Source organism: Pelobates fuscus, chromosome 6, assembly GCF_036172605.1.
Source record: "Pelobates fuscus isolate aPelFus1 chromosome 6, aPelFus1.pri, whole genome shotgun sequence".
Lineage (NCBI taxonomy): Eukaryota > Metazoa > Chordata > Amphibia > Anura > Pelobatidae > Pelobates > Pelobates fuscus.
Genome location: NC_086322.1, coordinates 102,758,523 through 102,781,524, shown reverse-complemented (window position 1 = coordinate 102,781,524; position 23,002 = coordinate 102,758,523). Strand labels below are relative to the sequence as shown.

Sequence of the window (23,002 nt, the reverse complement as noted above, 5' to 3'; positions counted from 1 at the left end):
TGATGTCTGTATTAATATTGAGGGATGTCTAAGTAGTAACGTCAGTGTGTGTCAGCAGGGCCAGCCATGGGGTATGCAAGCTGTGCGGTCAGGCAGGGTGCCATGACAACAGAGGCGCCCGGTAGCCAACACAGCTCACAAGTTGGGGACACCAGCATATTTAATTTAAACGATTCGCTGGTGGTCCACTGGTGCGCACCAGCAGTAGGTGCAGTCAGATCATATCCTCTCCCTCGTGGTTCCGGCACTCAGTTAGTGAGTCAGAGCACAGGCTCAGAGATTCTCAGCCTGTGCTCTGACAACATTGAAAGTCAGAGCCGTGAAGGAGCGGGTATGGCAAAGAGCTACTGATTAGCATAACATCAATATCCGTTATAATACCAGAAAAAGGTGGGCATGGATGGTGAACTGATTTGGTGGCGCAATGGGCCACTTGACTGGTTTTGCCCCCCAGGCCTAAGGCTGCCAGCCCTCCCCTGTTTGGGGGTCCAGTCTTGCTGTCTCTGGTAATTGACCAGGCAGCACAGCATGTGCACATCATTAAACGTATTCACGCTTTGCAGTAGGCATTCAGCCCATTCAGAGTACGCTTCATGCACAGTCCTGTTCTCTGCAGTATATGGAGGTCTCTCTTGTAACTGTAATTCATTTTATCTGTATTTTTTTCAGCAGTGCGAGTGTTAACTCGTTTGCATGATTTGCACAGTATTTCTTGACAAAGCATGTAAATTAACATAAATTAAAAAATTTAACACAACTAACAGCTAAATGTGAGGTAATTATTAAATTGTGCTATTCAGGAAAGTGACAGTGTCTAGATGGTGGTTTTAACCCTATAGGGTCAGGAATACATGTTTGTGTTCCTGACTATATAGTGCTCCTTTAACACTTATATATCCTGCACGAGAGTTGAGGAGTCCTCTCCTTTCTGTGTTTAATAAATTGCCCATTTTTCACCTAGACCTAACTCGGACTATATTAGTTACACATTGTCCCAAGCCAGAGGATCTGACTGTTCTCTTCTTCAAAGAGAATGACCTGTAGTAGCTGGGAACAATTGGTTTACAGCTTCACCTTCTTTAACCTCCCAACAATCACATGGCTACTTAAAGGAACACTATAGTGTTAAGAATACAAATATGTATTCCTCACGCTATAGAGCCCTAATCACCCAAATGGTGACTAGGGCCCCCCCTTCCGCAGCGAATAAATTGTTAATTAACTATTTATTTGCTTAGGCAAAACAACAGTGAAAAATTCCCACAGTAGGAAAATAGTGGTGCTTCAATCACCTGGGTGGGCCCCAATAACCACCAAGAAAATAGCAATAGACAGATAAACAATGGTGAGAGTACTCAAGAAAATAAATTGATATTACCCAAATTGGCAGTCACATAATTCTCTGAAATAAAAAAATAAAAATAAAAAAGAAATAGGGTAGTAAAGTTAAAACTAGAATAATGAAATATATGTGTTGGTCCCACTCACATATGGAGAGCCACTTAACAAGCTGGCTCAAACTGCATGCCTTGAACAAGTCAGACTTCAGCTGGGCACTCCTTAGTATCCTGTATCAAGTACCACCAGGACACAGATTCAGGGGGTTACAAACTTTATTCTCCAAAATGCAGGAAACAAATAAAACCAGAAATACTGTAAAAGAAGTCCCATAAAACAAAAAGTGTAATATTTATTTGCTTACCTTAATCCAGTGCCAGGCTCCCTTGTTACTGGTGACCTCTACTCCTCCGTTGACGTCAGCTCCCGAGTGGAGCCGAATGAACATGCGCGGCCAGAGGTGCGCGCACATTTAAACCCACCAATAGGAAAGCATTACTCAGTGCTTTCCTATGGGGTTCTTTTTTTCACACTGACTCTGTGAGGACGTCCATCGTCAAATAAGTGCGATTTATTCAGTGTAAATTGCGGAAGCGGCCTCTAGTGGCTGTCAAGAAGACAGCCACTAGAGGCTGGATTAACCCTGCAGTGTAAACATAGCAGTTTCTTTGAAACTGCTATGTTTTCAGCTGCAGGGTTAACACTAGAGGGACCTGTCACCCAGACCACTTCATTGAGCTGAAGTGGTCTGGGTGACTATAGTGGTCCTTTAACCCAGACTAGCTAAAAGGATCAGCTCCTATGGAAACACATTGTAGCCAGGAACATGTCATTACCACACAGGGTTCTCAAATAATGTTACTATTAACACACCTTCATTTGCACTACCCGTTTCCATGAGAAAATTTTTCACAGTGTTACAATCCAGCCTTTTCTTATACATCTTGTAACTGGTTTAGGATACAGGAAAATAGGAGGTGTATTTAGATAGGTGCCCACCAAAAAAGTGGGCAGATATGTTACAGTGTGTAGGTAGCAATTACAACCATTTAAATCCTGCTGAGCTAAGGCAAATAATAACACAGGCACAGTTTTATGCTATACATTTGAAAGGGCCCTCTAAACACCGTAACTGATACGGCTCATTGCAGTAGTTATGGTGCTATTGGTCTTTGGGTTTCAAACTCCTTTCTCTATGCGTGGTCTACCATTTTGTGTCTGGCCTGTTGTTGTGCCTAGATACTTCCAATTAATTTTAATAGAACTTTCACCAACTCACATCCTGTGACAGTGCCACTTTTAAAGTCACTGAGCTTTTCAGCTCGGCCCATTGTACTGCCACAGTATGTCCACGGAGATTTCATTTCTATGTGCTGGAGTTTCTGCACCTGTTAGCAATGAATGAGGCTGATGTGTGTAGTATACCTTGATCTTTTGTAAATGGTGAAGCAGGACCTCCCCTGTTTATGTGTTTTAACCCCTTAACCCCTTAAGGACACATGACGTGTGACATGTCATGATTCCCTTTTATTCCAGAAGTTTGGTCCTTAAGGGGTTAAGGACCAAACTTCTGGAATAAAAGGGAATCATGACATGTCATACATGTCATGTGTCCTTAAGGGGTTAAGAGGGATAGCTCATGCACTATAATCAGATACAACAGTGCATTGTGGGATGACTAGAGCTCCATCAGTTCCTTACACAGACTGTGTGTGACATCATATAGACATCTTTATATTCAAACCTTTCTATCTTTATGGCAATCACACATCATCCCCTGCCTAGGCCCACCCAAACATAGACGTCTAACTAAAAATAACTGAGATAATAAACGACCGGTAATGTTGGACTTCATTCTTAATTAATAAATGGGCCACAGGACTGTCTGGTTAATCAATTTCTCAGTAATTTCACTTGTACTTCACATGGTTCTTTGTTGCAAATAAAATATAACAAAGAACCATGTGTTTCTAATGATAAATACACGGAAGGTTTATGATTCTTCTTCAGAAGAATATTTTAAAGGCTCATTTGAAGCCCCATATGTAAACATATTGCATATATTATGGTGCAAGGAGTTATACTGAGCTTTTTTCCTTCGTGTTCCTTGTAGCCACCGCTATAAGCCAAAATGGCAAACCAGAGGTATACCATGTTCAGGCTCTTTGCGAGATTTCTATTCAACGAGCCAATAGATGCTCTGCACTGCAGCAGACTCTATTAGTTTGCTCGGTAGTTTAATCATCTGTTTTGAAAGTGAAACGTATTGGTAGTGGTGAGTTATAGACCTTAAACTACACGAACATAGGTTTATGAGATATGGACAAAGTTATACTGAGGAGAGGACATATGGAGGGCAAGGAGTGGCTGAGACTTTGCAGCCAGTTCCTGGTTCCTTCAAAAGATTTATAAGCAGCAAATGACAAAATTTATTTATCCATTAATTTGTTTTAATGCAATATTTTTCATCTTTATTTAAGTAAGGAGCAACAACAATAGTCTGAAGTGTCCATTTAACGCTCAAATAATATATTCAGGGTTATTCACTGAAGTGATAATTGTCAGGAATTTAGAGTTTAAGGCCAAAGTAGCCACAAAGTAGCCTCCATTGCAACTATTTTATTCTTAAATTTTAAACTCACTTTGAATTCGTGGCAGTTCTTACACTATTAAGTAACCCTTAATTGTCAGTGTTTTGTTGTTACACTTTTATTTTAGTTCTGCTTTAAAATAAAGCAGACGTTAAGATCTGCAAGACCCTAATAACTGTGTCTAAATTTGGCAAATGTTTCCAGGGAATGTGGTAAGCTGAAGAATGGAAAATGTATCAGAGTTTAATAATAGTCGGAAATATGTAGGTGAGAGGTTAGGAGTAGGCCGTGCCAGAGGGCATCTCAATGACTTTGGCATTATATAGGGAAAAGGTTAGTCTGTGCTGCATGCTGGTTTGTATTTCGTAACTAAACATCACACCCCCTCCCCTGATTGGTGGAGCTGCACTCAATACACATACCTTTCCAAAAGTATTCTGCAGGTTGCAATTAACACATGTTCTGCCATAGAGTGGAGTGACACGTTGGTCCTGTTTTTCTTTGTCGCTTAACTAGTTAAAAAACAAATACATTAAAAAAGAAAAGTCGTGAGCAAAAAAAAAAAAAAAAGTGACTGCACACTCACCTAAAATTGTTGCGAAAGTTTATAATTTATGTTAAACTAATATGACTATAGCTTGTTTCCAATTATAATCACATTTATATGAAACAAAAAGTAAATATGTTTTGTATAAGGTCACACATGTTTTTTTGGGTTTTTTTTTTTTACTAAAAAGGGTAATTGGGGGATAATTGACAAGGAAATTGCAGATTTGAGGTCACAAAAGCAGAATTCTAAAGATTTTCCAGCCCAAGTATTTTAGCCTAAAACCTGTAATTCACTGGTCAATTCCCCACAATGCTTGAATTACCCCACAATTTAAGCAGTTTCTGCATCACCAGAGCAATGCTCATAATTACCAAAAATGTTTAAAAAAAAAAAGTCGAGCTATTCAGGTACTCAGTTGTCAGTTACCGCATGTGATCATTGCGATTGGTTGCTACAGATATCATATGTCCGGTTACTGATATTTTGAGCCATTAGAGAACGGCCTCTGTTAACATAGTTGCCAACAGTCCTGATTTTACCAGGACTGTCCTACATTTTGGTCTGGGGACCTGTCTTGCATTCTCAAATTTGCTCAGAACTTAAATCTCCTGTGGCAGGGACCAGGGTACTCTTAGACCATGCACAGATTGCTTCAGCGGAGGGGCTGTCAATCAGCCAGGGAACTCACTTTAAGAGCTGTGTTTTGATGTGCGGTGCTGCTCTTTTTATGGGCAGTTCCACCCCTTGTGACAGTCTGCTCTCACGCTTGACCATCTCCGTCTCAGATGGTGGGTGGACTATGTTGGAAGGTATGCACCTCATATGCTGGTTTATATGAATAGCAGTAATAGGCTTGAAACTGCTAGATCTGGTTGTTCAGTTGATTACTTGCCTGATAGCAACTATTTCTATGATACCTCAGTAGTGGGATCATCAATAAATAGCCAGGTCTCACCATTTGTGGCAACACCCACATCTTTGGAGCACTCTTGGCAGTGGCACTGATGCGCAGAGTATGTCCACCGTTGCAAAATGGACGTGGCATGTCAACTGTTATGAAGGGTTTATTTAGTACATTTGTTGCGTCTCCTTTAATATTTATAAACCTGAGAGGCTCTGTTCTCTCCTGTCCCCTCCTACAAATTATAATGGTTTAATAAAGAGCATGCAGAAGATAATAGTAAAGATGCCATCCTCTCATTCCTAAAGTGTCAAAGTGGTGCTCAGATCTACTACTGGCACCAAAAGTGCAAAAAGGCACCCAGATGCACCCGTTAGTGTTGCTTTTGTCTTTCTCTAATAAATGCAGATCAGGATTAATCAAAAGGTGAGCTAATTAGCTGGCTCGCGCAATGGGGAAGACAGGGGTCCTGGACAAAGGTGTACTAAGTGCTGGGATCACTCTGCACTAATTTGCAAGCTCCCTCACGTGTCCTGTACTGTTGCCCCTGCAACTGTACAGAACTCCCACAACCATGAATTTGCTTGGCCCCATTCACCATCCCTTTGTGAAGAAAGATAACAGTAACCCGGAGGACGCACTCTTCACACATGAAGCATTTCAGCAAGACAAAGCGGTCTAGGGGTCCGAAGTGTATCTTTATTCCTTCTTTGAATATATGCCAATAAATATATGGGAGTGTGGGGATGACTTCTTGTCACAGGGTGCCGTTACTTATAGGAAATGGTGAACCCCACAAACAGAGGTACTAAATAGATGTATTACCGGGCCTTAGAGTGGATGGACTTAACTTAATAAAATAAAGCCAGTAATAGCCAAGGTCAGGATTATAGAGATACGGATAAATGTAATAACAAGCCGGGTCAGGGTTTCAGAAATACCCAAAGTCAGAAACAAGCACTTAATAAGGGCCTAAATAAGCATTATATATGCTTATTAAACATGTCTCGATTGGTCCACATCATCCCTGCGTCTCCAAAAGTGACTCGGAAAACGATAATGGAGTCGCATACATAACGTTGTCACTTTAAGGGCAGATGTATTGATAACAGAGAAGAGATCCAGGCACTCCAACAGCTTTAGGTACATTTATTTGAAAGAAGGAACACTGCAGCATTTCGACCCACAAATGGGTCTTTGTCAACGTTGCAGTGTTTTTTTTCCAATACATTTTCCTTAAGCTTTTGGATTGCCTGGACCTCTTCTCTATTATCAATATTTCTGTTTGTCGGATTGTGCTGGCCCATGGTCTGGTTTAGCACCCTTAGCTTTTGTAGGTTGAGTGTGGTTCCAATGTGGCATATTATTTTAAGGGCAGGTGTGACATCATGTTCATACAAACTACATAAGGACGCACCATTCAAGCGGGCAGCGTCCGACTAAATGCAGGGAAGTTGTCTGTTGAATTTGGCCCGCATGAACAAGGAGGAGGAGCGGTTCATCGGCGCTAAATTGTTAAGTATATACAATTCGCTATTTCCCTTTTCCAGTACACGTGACCTGAGTAGGGGAGCAACGTGCCCGCATTTGGAAGGTAAGTATGTCACATATGGCATAAGGCATACATTTAAAATAAAGCACTTTACTTAAAAATATTACCATATAAATGGCTTAAAGAATGTTCCCACAGAAGGGAAACTGTGTTAAAAGCAAATCTTCAGCTTCAAGGCAGGAGATGGAGTCTCATTGACCATGTAGAACTGTAACGCCATTGGCTCAGCTATTCCTGCTAACAACATTGCTTCATGCGTTTCTCATTGACTGCGTTGATTCCAGGCTGCCTAGCATTCTTTAACCACAGCTATTATGTGTGCTCGCATGCTCTGTTATCTTAACTCTTAACCTGTCACATTCAATTCGCTTCAAAAATGTTGAAATGTAAATGTCCAACAGTGATGGCCATCATAGCATTGAATAATACTGTTACACTGAAAATTGTGCAGTGGCATAGACCCTGGTTTATAATTACCCAATGATTCTCGCTAATTGCTGCACAGGGTATACTGCTGTTCCATGCATTGCTAAAATACCTGGCACAGCCTATGTGGAACAGCAGTATACCATGTACAGCAATCAGAGAGAATCATTAGGTCTCACAGTGTCCCTTGTTGCCTGCCCCTCTCAGCCTCCATTTTGAATTTCCCAATGTTGTGCGATAAGATGGTGCAAGGAAATAGGAGAGATGATTGTGGGGTAAACATGGTTATTAGGGGTGATGTGTATACTGATGTACATTTTTTTTTATCCCCCTCCACCCACATTTGGAATGGAAGAGTGCATACCCCTTACCTTTGCTTTTCACTCCAGTTTATTAAGTGGTTCCATGGAATATGGTCGAATTTTTAAAATTATTTATTTAGCAGTTGGAAGCAGATTATGCTGTCAGTTGGTTTTTGTTGTCTTTTTTTTTTTTACATTTGATTTGTTTATTTATGGGGATAGGTCAAGAATTGTGAGGAAACTAATTCCTAAGCCATTCCTGAGCTATCTGTCTTTAGTATTGGCATAACCTGATGTAATCTGAGTCTATTTGGCTGAGTTTAATACCTATTAGTTTCACTGTTAGCTAGTGAATTCATATTGAAGTCAAGGAACTGAATTGGCCACTTTTTTGCTGCCTCTTTAATCTGTGCCAGTAAAAATGCCTTGGCCATTATTTGATAATAGTTCATCTTGAGAAATTTTCAATCAGTATTTCACTGTTTCATAATGCATATGTTAACGATTTAAATGGTTAAGAAATCTAGGTAAAAGTGATTCATAGATTGACAAATCAGTTGCTTAAAGGAGAAGATTTCACAGCCTTTACATTCCAAATGTATTAAAACTTAAACAATTGTTGCTTAATTTACTCAGTCTGATTGTTGTACTTTTCAATTTTAAGTCTCAGTGACTATTTTGCCTTAGCAGTGTTCCCAAGAAAGTTGTGCCAAACCTGTATAGTTTTAAGTACTTTGCATTAGAAGGTCATTTGCACCCCCTTCTAAGGAATTTTGCCCACAGCAATCCTGTGACTCATTTCCATTTTCTCTGTAAATGCTGCTTTTGGTAATTGATCTGTTAGCTTGATCTTTCATGGGGCTCAGGGCCAATCAGTGCAGATTTGGGCCAGGTATGGCTTTGCAGGAATGGATTTGCCAGTAGACTGCCTATGGGTGCAACACTCAGAATCCAGCGAGAGGAAGCTACTGGCAAGAGCTCCCCGGGTCCTCTCCTGCCTCCCTCACTGCCTGTGGGCCGGTGAGAGGAGGCTGAGAGCAGAGCCGACAGGGGAGATCCTGAGATCTCCCCTGCCGGTCTCACTCCATAGGCGTGCCGCGGGGATTAGGGTGTGCCCAGGCACACCCGGCACACCCCGTGCGCACGCCTATGTAGACCACTCTGAATCAGGCAATGTCCAATGGATCTGAATGGTCATATCCATCACAGTCGCAGAGTCAATCCCTATTAGGCTATATCAGAATGAAGCTTAACACTTCTATGTTGTAAGCCGAGTTCCCCTTATTTGAAACCCAACCATAAGACTCCTTCCCAATTTAAGAGAAAGAGCATCTCCATAGGTCATAGGTCGATTCACAAGCTGGTGCCTGTATACCATATCCTGTGGCAGGGCTAAAATCCTTTGGGACTTTCACTCTGAGATCAGTACCCCAGGGTTGTGGATGGCTAATGGGCTGTAAGTGAGATGAGTCCTGTGGAGGGGAGGAACGGAGGCAATAGCTGCAAAGATCGCTGGTGCCATTAGTTCCAGGCCGGAAGATTGTCAGCTTCTCCCTTCCACAGATCACACCAAACAGATTTTTGAGCTACAGGTCATGCAGTGAGGCCCCAAATTAGCACAAAAGAGCTCCCCAGCAAACCAAGTTGGGTGTGCAGTCGTTTGGGTGATTTATGATGAGGCTATCTCTCAATATAAACAGGAAATGCAAACTTAAATACTCTCCTTTTGTATCTGAAGAAGGTTGATAGCTGAAACGTGTAATGCTAATTTTGTCTAGCTGACAAGTGGTGAGATCTTTATATTGTGCCTTTTTCAACCATTTATGCTATTCTGGCACAGCTTAGTTTTAAAATAGTTTTTGTTATTGTTTTTTTTTTTGTAAATTCTTTATTTTGGTGGTTTTCAGTGTAATAAAGAGGTAGGGTTACAGAATAAAGATAAGGGTGGGGTAGCAAACGTTGTAGTTACATTTGAGTGTGGTATCATAGCACATTGTAGGTCACATGACTTATTTACATCACTTTTGTTTTTGTTTACATCAGGATCAAGGTGGTCTACATCTTGTGTGGCCTTCAGTCTTCCTTGGTCAGTGTCTGTGGGGTGTTGTGTATACTTGTTGTGGGTTAGGTACTTTTCGGTGTTTCCAATTTTTCTGTCGTCTTGTGTGGTTTAGGGGGTGTTGGGGTTTGCTACGGGAGGTGAGTCTGAGTTGGGTTGGGTTTTTAGGTCGTGTAGTTGGGGTATGATGTTTTTTGTTATGTTTTGATGTGGTGTTTAATTGAGCCTGGGTGGTCTTCCGTGAGGCCTGGTGCGTGGGGGTTGGTTGGGATGGAAGGGGAATGTTGATGGGGTGGAGGGGGTGGGCCGGGTTAGGGGAGGTAGGCTCCCAGTCGGGTCGGTCATTTATTCATTGTGGGGGGGGGAGGAGTTCTCTAGGGGGGCTGTCCTAGTCCTCCGTTCCTCCTTTTAGTTAAGTGGAAGAGGGTGTTGGGTCCATAGGTCCCATATCTTTAAGTAATGTTGTGTCGTGTCATGTAGCAGTGCTGATAATTTGTCCATTGCCATGGCTTCGTTCATTTTCTTGATCATAGTGGTTAGTTGGGGTGTGGTTTGGTTTCCCCATGGTTCCGCTATCGTGCGTCTTGTTGCTAATGCCATTCTTGCTATCAATTTGTTCTGGGCTCTGGTAAGGGGGGTGTGTGATTTGGAGAGTAGCCACACCCAAGGGTTCTTGGGTATGTCCACATTAAGTATGTTGGATGCTAGTGTGGTCACTTTGTCCCATATTTGTGAGGTCTGTGGGCATTCCCACCAAAGGTGGATGTACGTGCCCTTGTGTCCGCATCCCTTCCAGCATGAATCCGTAGTTGCCCTGCCCATCTGTCTCATTCTCAGAGGTGTAAGGTACCACCTGAGTAGGGTCTTGTATGCCTGCTCCTTGTGGTTCACACATATGGTGAGTGAGACCGTAGCCTCCCATATGAGTTTTTGTTATTGTTTTATGCCTATTTACCATATGTGCAATAAATATACCTTTTTTTTGGATACTGGTTGGTTTCTGGCTCCTGTTCACTTCCATCTTAGCCCATGAAGGAAGCACCCTTATGCTATTTTTACAGAGCTTATCCAGTCCACTAAACCACGTGCGTGGATCTGATTGTTATTGAACTTGGTATAGTTTATCATATATTCTACACTATGGGAGTTCTATGTCTTCTCTTGTTTCCCATTGCAGATATCATTTATAACATAAAAGGAAAATCAGAAAAGATGTGAAAAAGCTACAAATTACCACACAGACATTTCTTTAGTCGAGAGGACATGCCCTATCCTTTCTCATGCTTTCATGTGCGTGTCCTAAAAATCCGTATCTTAATCACTTAAAAATTGCTATCCGTTTGTTCCTGTGCGCACAGGTCCATGTCCTCTCGAAATGTAAGTTAGTTACATATTGAGTGGTTTTATTTCAACAATTGCGATTAGTTCTCACAGTAAAAAAGAAGTTAGGAGAAAAAAGGTAAGAGGGGTAAGTAGGAATTTAGAAAATGGGAAAATTAGGGAAGGGTGGAGGAGGGAGGTGCAGGGAAAGCCAGGCCAACCCATATCCAATTGATCTAATCCCATCCAGGGAAGTATCTTTTGTGTGTACCTCGGGCACTTGCTGCGCTGGCTTCCCAACGGCCCCAAACTTTTTCAAACTTTTTTGTTGTGCCTCTAACCCTGGCTGTTAGGTCATCCATAAGATAATTATCTTTTTTTTTATTATTTATTTATTTATTTATTTTTTTATTCTTTATTTTTTGTGCATCAACTCAGTAACATGCGCACTTGCAATGCCACGACAGCACGGGCAAGTTAATTATTGACATATATAGTAGAATAAAGCATGGCTTGTATAAACATTTCACATTTTTAAATAGTAATTAGGCGTAATAGAGGAGTCAGGAGTATATAACCGTTGGACTAACAGTCAAATTGTTTACTGAAATTAAAATCTAGCGTGAAGGGCTCCTGTGGTTGTATGGCGTCTAGGTGTAGTGCCCTCGAGGGGGTGTTATAGTCGGTTGTTGGGAGCAAGACCGGTCTGTTTAGGGCCTGTGTGTCCCCTATGGTCTACTTCTCATGCTGTGGGGTAAGTATGTATTTAGAGAGACATAGTGAATGCGTGGGAACCCAAAACCTATATCCACTGGCAGTATGCAAGGGTTGCTGTCAGAGTGTAAGGGCATTAGAGTGTGTTCCAGTGTGCATAGGCTTTTGCATAGTGCCCAACCATAGGGGATGTCTGGGGGGGAGGAAAGTGTTGTGAGGTCATTCAGCGGTGAACACCGTGAGTGTCGTCGCTAGGGTTTGGACTATCTTTAGCTTTATTCTGGAGCTCCAGTCAGGTCAGTGCGGTCAAGGTGTTGGGAACAGGTGAAAACGGGGTGGCGAGTGTAAAACAAAAGGAACAGAAATCTGAACTTAGCAACTTGTAACAAAGTGTAGTGTAGAGTAAGGTGTCACATTATGTCACTGCTCCCTGTCCATTCCACGGAGTAAAAGGGGTTATATTGTCCACGTCCCAAGTCCCATAAGTGTTTTGGGCCCTCCGCTCCTGGGGGACATCACTTATACCGACCGCTGCCAGGAAGGTGGCCGCCTCTGCCACGTCTGTAGCTTTGAGTTGTCCTCTTTCTGTGAGTGCTGTAAGGGTTCTGGGCGTAGTCCAGCGGTATTGTATGCCAGCCTCTTGCAGCCGTTGGGTGATGGGTTTCATCGAATTTCTCCATAGTAGGGTGGAGCGGTGGAGATCCTGAAACAGTGAGATCTTGTGGTTCTCAAAGTCCAGAGGTGACTGCTTATGCATAGCTCTTAGTAAGGCTTGTTTGTCTTGTCTCGTGCCACAGTGCAATATTATGTCTCTTGGAGCTGTGGGTGGTGCTCTAGGGGACTTGGCGATGCGGTATGCCCCATCTTGTGTGAATTGCTTGGCTAGTTTCGCTGGGAGTAACTTAGACACCATTCTCCTGATGAGGTGTGGTAGTTCCTCGTTTGACACTGTTTCTGCTACTCCCCTGATCTTTATATTTTTCTGGCGTGTCCTTTTGTCAAGTGCATCTATTCTGTGGGAGGTGTCAGAGTGTTGTGTCTGCAGCCGAGCGACAGAGTCTCCTACTGCCGCAATTTGGCGTTGTAAGTCGGCTATAGTAGTGTCTGTTGCCTGGACCCGGGCGGTTACTGCCTGTACTTCAGTCTGCACCGCGGCTATGTCGGCAGCAAAGAGCTTTTGGATGCGGTCAAACAGGTATGTCCTGCCTGGTCGCAGGTTCTGAGGTAGTCGGGGTATGCGTGGTTTGGGTCTCCGCTAGGGGTGGCTTTTGTGCAGTGTCACTCTCCCCTTCCTGCCCCTGGTGGGCACAGGCCTCTGTCTCGGTCTGTTCCTGCTCTCTGTGTGACCGTGGACGTTGGAGCAGCATGCCTATGTCCTGTGTATCTTGGGGGGCATGTGCCTGTGATTTATGTGATTTTCTGCCCATCTCTCCTGTCCCTTGTACCTCTGTTTGTTGGAGGTCAGGTGTGAGCCAGTCCGGGTCCCACCAGGCTGCGGAAGTGTGCCAAGATAATTATCTTTAATCTTCCGAAATACCACAGCAATTTCCGGAGCCTCGCTCCTTATGCAGGGTCTGTTCCACTTTTGTCCAGTTCTCCATAGATCTAGCCAGCAAGAACACCCATGGGTCCAGCTTAACCTCTCTCTCAAATATGTCTCGTAGCAACTGCGCAATCTGCCGCCAAAAGACTTGTGCTATTGGGTCGTATAATTTATTTAATGTATATAAGCAATTGCTCCAATAGCTTTTGTTACCTCGCTTTTGCAAACTAAAAATTACAAATATATATATATACAGACTAATATGGGTTACCTGGGTTACAGTTTAGGGGGGCATATAATTTTCAATAGGCCCAGGGATGCAAAAACCTATAAAACCATCTCTGATCTAATGCTACTATTGTGTTTAAAATGTGTTGAATGTACGTCTTACCAAGACTTCTTCAATATATATTGTGTCTGAAAAAAATCCCAATTGTTAATAAGGAAATCATTTTGCAAACATTTTCATACTATACGTCTTTATTGCTTGTGGGGTTTTTTGGTTAAAGGAGAATTTAACGCATCCTTTATTATGCATAACATGTACTGTAATCCAATGATTGTAAATCCACAGTGGTGTAAATAGCTGATCTGTTTATATGTTCCATTAGATGTTTTTTAGATATCCGTTAGAATGGCAAAAATTAAGCTACTGTTATCAATATTTTGGATTAATAAAACTGAACACCTGGTATATTTTACTCCTTTTCTTGCTCTCAATAAGGTAAAAAAAGATTAAAAAAAATAAAATAAACAAAAACAAACAATTCCCTGCAACCACATGATACTGAGATCCTATTAATAAAATAGTATTGGCTCGGAACTAAACATGCACTGACACCTTTAGGTAAACTGTGACTATGCAGTATATAATGGTGGAGTCAGATTATCATAGATTATTATTATTGGTATTTATATAGTTCCAGTTTATTCCCCAGTAGTGATGTCGCGAACATAACATTTTACTTCAATGGGCAGGCGAATTTTAAAACCCACAGGGACTCTTTCTGGCCACAATAGTGATGGAAAAGGTGTTTCAAGGGGACTAACACCTGGACTGTGGCATGCCGGAGGGGGATCCATGGCAAAACTCCCATGGAAAATTACACAGTTGATGCAGTCTGGCTTTAATCCATAAAGGGCATAAATCACCTAACATTCCTAAATCACAATGGATATGGATTGACACCTGACATATGACATATTGACACCTTGACATATGGATTGACACCTGTCCTCAGAGACCCTGATACACACTGACACAGAGCAGAATAGGGACTGTTCCCCCTACATAGGGTCACTTGGCAGATATGGATTGACACCTGTCCTCAGGGACCCTGATACACACTGACACAGAGCAGAATAGGGACTGTTCCCCCTACATAGGGTCACTTGGCAGATATGGATTGACACCTGTCCTCAGGGACCCTAATACACACTGACACAGAGAAGAATAGGGACTGTTCCTCCTACATAGGGTCACTTGGCAGATATGGATTGACACCTGTCCTCAGGGACCCTGATACAAACTGACACAGAGCAGAATAGGGACTGTTCCCCCTACATAGGGTCACTTGGCAGATATGGATTGACACCTGTCCTCAGGGACCCTGATACACACTGACACAGAGCAGAATAGGGACTGTTCCCCCTACATAGGGTCACTTGGCAGATATGGATTGACACCTGTCCTCAGGGACCCTGATACACACTGACACAGAGCAGAATAGGGACTGTTCCCCCTACATAGGGTCACTTGGCAGATATGGATTGACACCTGTCCTCAGGGACCCTAATACACACTGACACAGAGAAGAATAGGGACTGTTCCTCCTACATAGGGTCACTTGGCAGATATGGATTGACACCTGTCCTCAGGGACCCTGATACACACTAACACAGAGAAGAATAGGGACTGTTCCCCCTACATAGGGTCACTTGGCAGATATGGATTGACACCTGTCCTCAGGGACCCTGATACACACTGACACAGAGCAGAATAGGGACTGTTCCCCCTACATAGGGTCACTTGGCAGATATGGATTGACACCTGTCCTCAGGGACCCTAATACACACTGACACAGAGAAGAATAGGGACTGTTCCTCCTACATAGGGTCACTTGGCAGATATAGATTGACACCTGTCCTCAGGGACCCTGATACACACTGACACAGAGCAGAATATGGACTGTTCCCCCTACATAGGGTCACTTGGCAGATATGGATTGACACCTATCCTAAGGATCCCTGATACACACTGACACAGAGCAGAATAGGGACTGTTCCCCCTACATAGGGTCACTTGGCAGATATGGATTGACACCTGTCCTCAGGGACCCTGATACACACTGACACAGAGCAGAATAGGGACTGTTCCTGGATTGACACCTATCCTAAGGATCCCTGATACACACTGACACAGAGCAGAATAGGGACTGTTCCCCCTACATAGGGTCACTTGGCAGATATGGATTGACACCTGTCCTCAGGGACCCTGATACACACTGACACAGAGCAGAATAGGGACTGTTCCCCCTACATAGGGTCACTTGGCAGATATGGATTGACACCTGTCCTCAGGGACCCTAATACACACTGACACAGAGAAGAATAGGGACTGTTCCTCCTACATAGGGTCACTTGGCAGATATGGATTGACACCTGTCCTCAGGGACCCTGATACACACTAACACAGAGAAGAATAGGGACTGTTCCCCCTACATAGGGTCACTTGGCAGATATGGATTGACACCTGTCCTCAGGGACCCTGATACACACTGACACAGAGCAGAATAGGGACTGTTCCCCCTACATAGGGTCACTTGGCAGATATGGATTGACACCTGTCCTCAGGGACCCTGATACACACTGACACAGAGCAGAATAGGGACTGTTCCTCCTACATAGGGTCACTTGGCAGATATGGATTGACACCTGTCCTCAGGGACCCTGATACACACTGACACTGAGCAGAATAGGGACTGTTCCCCCTACATAGGGTCACTTGGCAGATATGGATTGACACCTGTCCTCAGGGACCCTGATACACACTGACACAGAGCAGAATAGGGACTGTTCCCCCTACATAGGGTCACTTGGCAGATATGGATTGACACCTGTCCTCAGGGACCCTGATACACACTGACACAGAGCAGAATAGGGACTGTTCCCCCTACATAGGGTCACTTGGCAGATATGGATTGACACCTGTCCTCAGGGACCCTAATACACACTGACACAGAGAAGAATAGGGACTGTTCCTCCTACATAGGGTCACTTGGCAGATATGGATTGACACCTGTCCTCAGGGACCCTGATACACACTGACACAGAGCAGAATAGGGACTGTTCCTCCTACATAGGGTCACTTGGCAGATATGGATTGACACCTGTCCTCAGGGACCCTGATACACACTGACACAGAGCAGAATAGGGACTGTTCCCCCTACATAGGGTCACTTGGCAGATATGGATTGACACCTGTCCTCAGGGACCCTGATACACACTGACACAGAGCAGAATAGGGACTGTTCCCCCTACATAGGGTCACTTGGCAGAAATGGATTGACACCTATCCTAAGGATCCCTGATACACACTGACACGGAGCAGAATAGGGACTGTTCCCCCTACATAGGGTCACTTGGCAGATATGGATTGACACCTGTCCTCAGGGACCCTGATACACACTGACACAGAGCAGAATAGGGACTGTTCCCCCTACATAGGGTCACTTGGCAGATATGGATTGACACCTGTCATCAGGGACCCTGATACACACTGACACAGAGCAGAATAGGGACTGTTCCCCCTACATAGGGTCACTTGGCAGATATGGATTGACACCTGTCCTCAGGGACCCTGATACACACTGACACAGAGCAGAATAGGGACTGTTCCCCCTACATAGGGTCACTTGGCAGATATGGATTGACACCTGTCCTCAGGGACCCTAATACACACTGACACAGAGAAGAAAAGGGACTGTTCCTCCTACATAGGGTCACCATTTTTAGCCCAAGGCAGCTCATCTTATCAGGCCTTTTTTAGTCGAATGTATCGCCCACTGTCAGTCCCATCGGGATCCATCCTCATTCATCTTAAAAAAGGTGAGGTAATCTAGACTTTTTGACCTAGGCGACTTCTCTTCTCAGTGACAATACCTCCTGCTGCACTGAAGGTCCTTTCTGACAGGACACTTGAAGAGGGGCAGGCCAGAAGTTCTATTGCAAATTGGGATAGCTCAGGCCACAGGTCAAGCCTGCACACCCAGTAGTCAAGGGGTTCATCGATCCTCAGAGTGTCGATATCTGCAGTTAAGGCGAGGTAATCTGCTACCTGTCGGTCGAGTCGTTCTCTGAGGGTGGATCCCGAAGGGCTGTGGCGATGCGTAGGACTTAAAAAGCTCTGCATGTCCTCCATCAACAACACGTCTTTAAAGCGTCCTGTCCTTGCCGGCGTGGTCATGGGAGGAGGAGGATTACTTTCACCTCTTCCCCTGTTAGATTCCCGTTGTGCTGTGACATCACCCTTATATGCTGTGTAAAGCATACTTTTTCATTTATTTAGCAAATGCTGCATCCTTTCCGACTTGTTGTAATTTGGTAACATTTCAGCCACTTTCTGCTTATACCGGGGGTCTAGTAGCGTGGACACCCAGTACAGGTCGTTCTCCTTCAGCCTTTTTATACGAGGGTCCCTCAACAGGCACGATAGCATGAAAGACCCCATTTGCACAAGGTTGGATGCCAAGCTACTTATTTCCCATTCCTCCTCCTCAGTGATCTCAATGAAGGTATGTTCTTCCCCCCAGCTACGTACAACACCACGGATACCAGATAGGCGACAACGAGCACCCTGGGATGCCTGTTGTGGTTGGTCTTCCTCCTCCTCCTCAAAGCCACATTCAACCTCTGACTCCTCTTCCTCACAATCCTCTTCCAGCGTTGCCGCAGGTCCAGCAAGCGATGCTGTTAAGGCTGTTTCTGGTGGTGATGGTGACCACAACTCTTCCTCTTCCTCTTCACGCTCATCTACGGCCGTATCCAGCACTCTTCGCAGGGCACGCTCCAGGAAGAAAACAAATGGTATGATGTCGCTGATGGTGCCTTGGGTGCGACTGACTAGGTTTGTCACCTCCTCAAAAGGACGCATGAGCGTACAGGCATTGCGCATGAGTGTCCAGTAACGTGGCAAAAAAATTCCCAGCTCCCCAGAGGCTGTCTTAGCACCCCGGTCATACAAATATTCATTATCGGCTTTTTCTTGTTGGAGCAGGCGGTCAAACATTAGGAGTGTTGAATTCCAACGTGTCGGGCTGTCGCAAATCAAGCGCCTCACTGGCATGTTGTTTCGCCGCTGGATATCTGCAAAGTGCGCCATGGCCGTGTAGGAACGCCTGAAATGGCCACACACCTTCCTGGCCTGCTTCAGGACGTCCTGTAAGCCTGTGTACTTATGAACAAAGCGTTGTACGATCAAATTACACACATGCCACCAACAACTTCAATGCCGCCAACAAATTTGTTCCGTTGTCACAAACCACTTTGCCGATATCCAGTTGCTGCGGAGTCAGACACTTTTCCACCTGTGCGTTCAGGGCGGACAGGAGTGCTTGTCTGGTGTGACTCTCTGCTTTCAAGCAAGTCAATCCCAAGACGGCGTGACACTGCCGTATCCGGGATGTGGAATAGTACCTGGGGAGCTGGGGGGGTGCCGTTGATGTGGAGCAAGACGCAGCAGCAGAAGAGGACTCAGCCGAGGAGGTTATGGAAGAGGATGGAGTAGGAGGAGTAGAGGAGGTGGCAGCAGGCCTGCCTGCAAGTCGTGGCGGTGTCACCAACTCCTCTGCAGAGCCACGCATTCCATGCTTGGCAGCCGTCAGCAGGTTTACGCAATGCGCAGTGTAGGTGATATACCTGCCCTGACCATGCTTTGCAGACCAGGTATCAGTGGTCAGATGGACCCTTGCCCCAACACTGTGTGCCAGACATGCCATAACTTCCTTTTGCACAATCAAGTACAGGTTGGGGATTGCCTTTTGTGCAAAGAAATTTCGTCCGGGTACCTTCCACTGCGGTATCCCAATAGCCACAGACTCCACCAGCTTGTATGGTAAAAGCTGGCGGGCTAATAGTTCAGACAAGCCAGCTGTCAGACGCTGGGCAAGGGGGTGACTTTCTGACATTGGCTTCTTACGCTCAAACATGTCCTTGACAGACACCTGACTGTGGGCAGATGAGTGGGAACTGCTCAAGGCGAGAGACGGAGTGGCGGATGGTTGAGAGGGGGCAAGGAGGACAGCAATGGTTGACGTGGCTGAAGATGCTGGACCAGGAGGAGGATGGCGGCTTTGAGTTTGTGTGCTGCTTGTACTCATGTGTTGATCCCATAGGCGTTTGTGATGTGTGATCATGTGCCTACGCAAAGCAGTTTTACCTAGGTGGGTGTTGGACTTCCCACGACTCAGTTTCTTTTGGCACAGGTTGAAAATGGCATCGCTGTTGTCAGAGGCAGACACACAAAAAAAATGCCACACTGCTGAGCTCTGCAATGACGGCATTCTGGTGGTGGACACAGCATGCGTTGATTGGCATGCTGTCGGGCTGACCCCGGGTGCCGATGCATGCCGTCTGACTGTGCCACTAGCTCCTTGCGATGACCTCCCCCTGCTTCCAACTCGTCTCCTCCTCCTCCTCTCTGTCTCCTGTCTCTGTCTCTGTCTGAACTTTCGCCCTGTTCTTCTTCTTGCCGAGCGGGCACCCACGTGACATCCATGGACGCATCGTCATCATCAACAGCTTCACTTGTATCTGACAACTCAGAAAAGGAAGCAGCCGCGGGTACAACATCATCATCATCACACCGTATATCCATGTGTGTAATGCTGCCTGCCTGAGACATATCCCTGTTATCTACATCCTCTGGCAATAATGTTTGCGCATCACTCATTTCTTCAAACGGATGTGTAAATAACTCCTCTGACATACCAAGTGAAGCGGCTGTGGTGCTAGTGTTGGTGGTGGCGGCAGGCGGGTGAGTGGTATGTTGAGAGGTGCCCGAAGCTAAGCTGGAGGAGGATGTTGCGTCAAGGTTCCGAGCGGAAGCTGTAGAAGATTGGGTGTCCTGTGTTAGCCAGTCAACTATGTCCTCAGAACTTTTCAAGTTCAGGGTACGTGGCCTCTGAAAACTGGGCATTATTCTAGGGCAAAAGGGAATCACAGCACCACGACCACGATGGCCCCTGCGGGGTGGCCTGCCTCTGCCTGTCATCTTTTTTTGGATTAGTGGCACTGTGCAGTGGCAGAGGTTGGCAGAGTACACACTGTAGGCCTGACACACCTGCTTGAAGACAACTAACTGCTATTCAATCTATAACAGTGAAAAAAGTTTTTTGGTTTTTAAATGCACGCTATTGTGACACCAGATATGAGTGGTGGCACTGGGCAAGTGGGCACAGTATCCACTGTGAGCCTGAAACACAGATGCTTGTAGACAACTAACTGCAATTCAATCTATAACAGTGAAACAAGTTTTTTTGTTTTTAAATGCACGCTATTGTGACACCAGATATGAGTGGCAATGTGCACTGGCAGAGGTTGGCAGAGTACACGCTGTTGGCCTGACACACACACGCTTGCAGACAAGTAACTGCTATTCAATCTATAACAGTGAAAAAAGTTTTTTGGTTTTTAAATGCACGCTATTGTGACACCAGATATGAGTGGTGGCACTGGGCAAGTGGGCACAGTATCCACTGTGAGCCTGAAACACAGATGCTTGTAGACAACTAACTGCAATTCAATCTATAACAGTGAAAAAAGTTTTTTGTTTTTAAATGCACGCTATTGTGCCACCAGATATGAGTGGCACTGTGCACACTGACAGAGTACACGCTGTTGGCCTGACACACAGATGCTTGCAGACAACTAATTGCTATTCAATCTATAACAGTGAAAAAAAGTTTTTTGTTTTTAAATGCACGCTATTGTGACACCAGATATGAGTGGTGGCACTGGGCAAGTGGGCACAGTATCCACTGTGAGCCTGACACACAAATGCATGCTATTGTGCCACCAGATATGAGTGGCACTGTGCACACTGACAGAGTACACGCTGTTGGCCTGACACACAGATGCTTGCAGACAACTAATTGCTATTCAATCTATAACAGTGAAAAAAAGTTTTTTGTTTTTAAATGCACGCTATTGTGACACCAGATATGAGTGGTGGCACTGGGCAAGTGGGCACAGTATCCACTGTGAGCCTGACACACAAATGCATGCTATTGTGCCACCAGATATGAGTGGCACTGTGCACTGGCAGAGGTTGGCAGAGTACATGCTGTTGGACTGACACACACACACTTGCAGACAACTAACTGCTATTCAATCTATAACAGTGAAAAAAGTTTTTTGTTTTTAAATGCACGCTATTGTGACACCAGATATGAGTGGTGGCACTGGGCAAGTGGGCACAGTATCCACTGTGAGCCTGACACACAAATGCATGCTATTGTGCCACCAGATATGAGTGGCACTGTGCACACTGGCAGAGTACACGCTGTTGGCCTGACACACAGAGGCTTGCAGACAACTAACTGCTAATTCATCTATTACAGTGAAAAAAGTTTTTTGTTTTTAAATGCATGCTATTGTGACACCAGATATGAGTGGTGGCACTGGGCAAGTGGGCACAGTATCCACTGTGAGCCTGACACACAGACGCTTGCAGACAACTAACTGCTATTCAATCTATAACAGTGAAAAAAGTTTTTTGTTTTTAAATGCACGCTATTGTGACACCAGATATAAGTGGTGGCACTGGGCAAGTGGGCACAGTATCCACTGTGAGCCTGACACACAGAGGCTTGCAGACAACTAACTGCTATTCAATCTATTACAGTGAAAAAAAATTTGTGGGTTTTTAAATGTACGCTATTGTGCCACCAGATATGAGTGGCACTGTGCACACTGGCAGAGTACACGCTGTTGGCCTGACACACAGATGCTTGCAGACAACTAACTGCTAATTAATCTATAACAGTGAAAAACGTTTTTTGTTTTTAAATGCACGCTATTGTGACAACAGATATGAGTGGTGGCACTGGGCAAGTGGGCACAGTATCCACTGTGAGCCTGACACACAGACGCTTGCAGACAACTAACTGCTATTCAATCTATTACAGTGAAAAAAAAGTTTGTGGGTTTTTAAATGCATGCTATTGTGCCACCAGATATGAGTGGCACTGTGCACACTGGCAGAGTACACGCTGTTGGCCTGACACACAGACGCTTGCAGACAACTAACTGCCAATTAATCTATTACATTGAAACAAGTTTTTGTTTTTTTAAATGCAAGCTATTGTGACACCAGATATGAGTGGTGGCACTGGGCAAGTGGGCACAGTATCCACTGTGAGCCTAACACACAGACGTTTGCAGACAACTAACTGCTATTCAATCTATAACAGTGAAAAAAGTTTTTTGTTTTTAAATGCATGCTATTGTGACACCAGATATGAGTGGCACTGTGCACACTGGCAGAGTATACGCTGTTGGCCTGACACACAGACGCTTGCAGACAACTAACTGCTAATTAATCTATTACAGTGAAAAAAAATGTTTTGTTTTTAAATGCAAGCTATTGTGACAGCAGATATGAGTGGTGGCACTGGGCAAGTGGGCACAGTATCCACCGTGAGCTGTG

At 44.6% G+C, this 23,002-nt stretch overlaps 1 protein-coding gene across 1 annotated transcript in view; it reads left to right on the top strand.

Annotated features, from left to right (window-relative positions):
- The first annotated feature begins 5,831 nt into the window (after positions 1-5,831).
- Positions 5,832-23,002, top strand: part of HELT (helt bHLH transcription factor) — a 62,147-nt gene continuing 44,976 nt past the window's right edge. Inside the window, exons 1-2 of the mRNA XM_063425800.1 lie at positions 5,832-5,859; positions 6,949-6,974. Coding sequence (XP_063281870.1) covers positions 5,832-5,859; positions 6,949-6,974 — 54 coding nt within the window. The remainder of the gene's footprint in view (positions 5,860-6,948; positions 6,975-23,002) is intronic.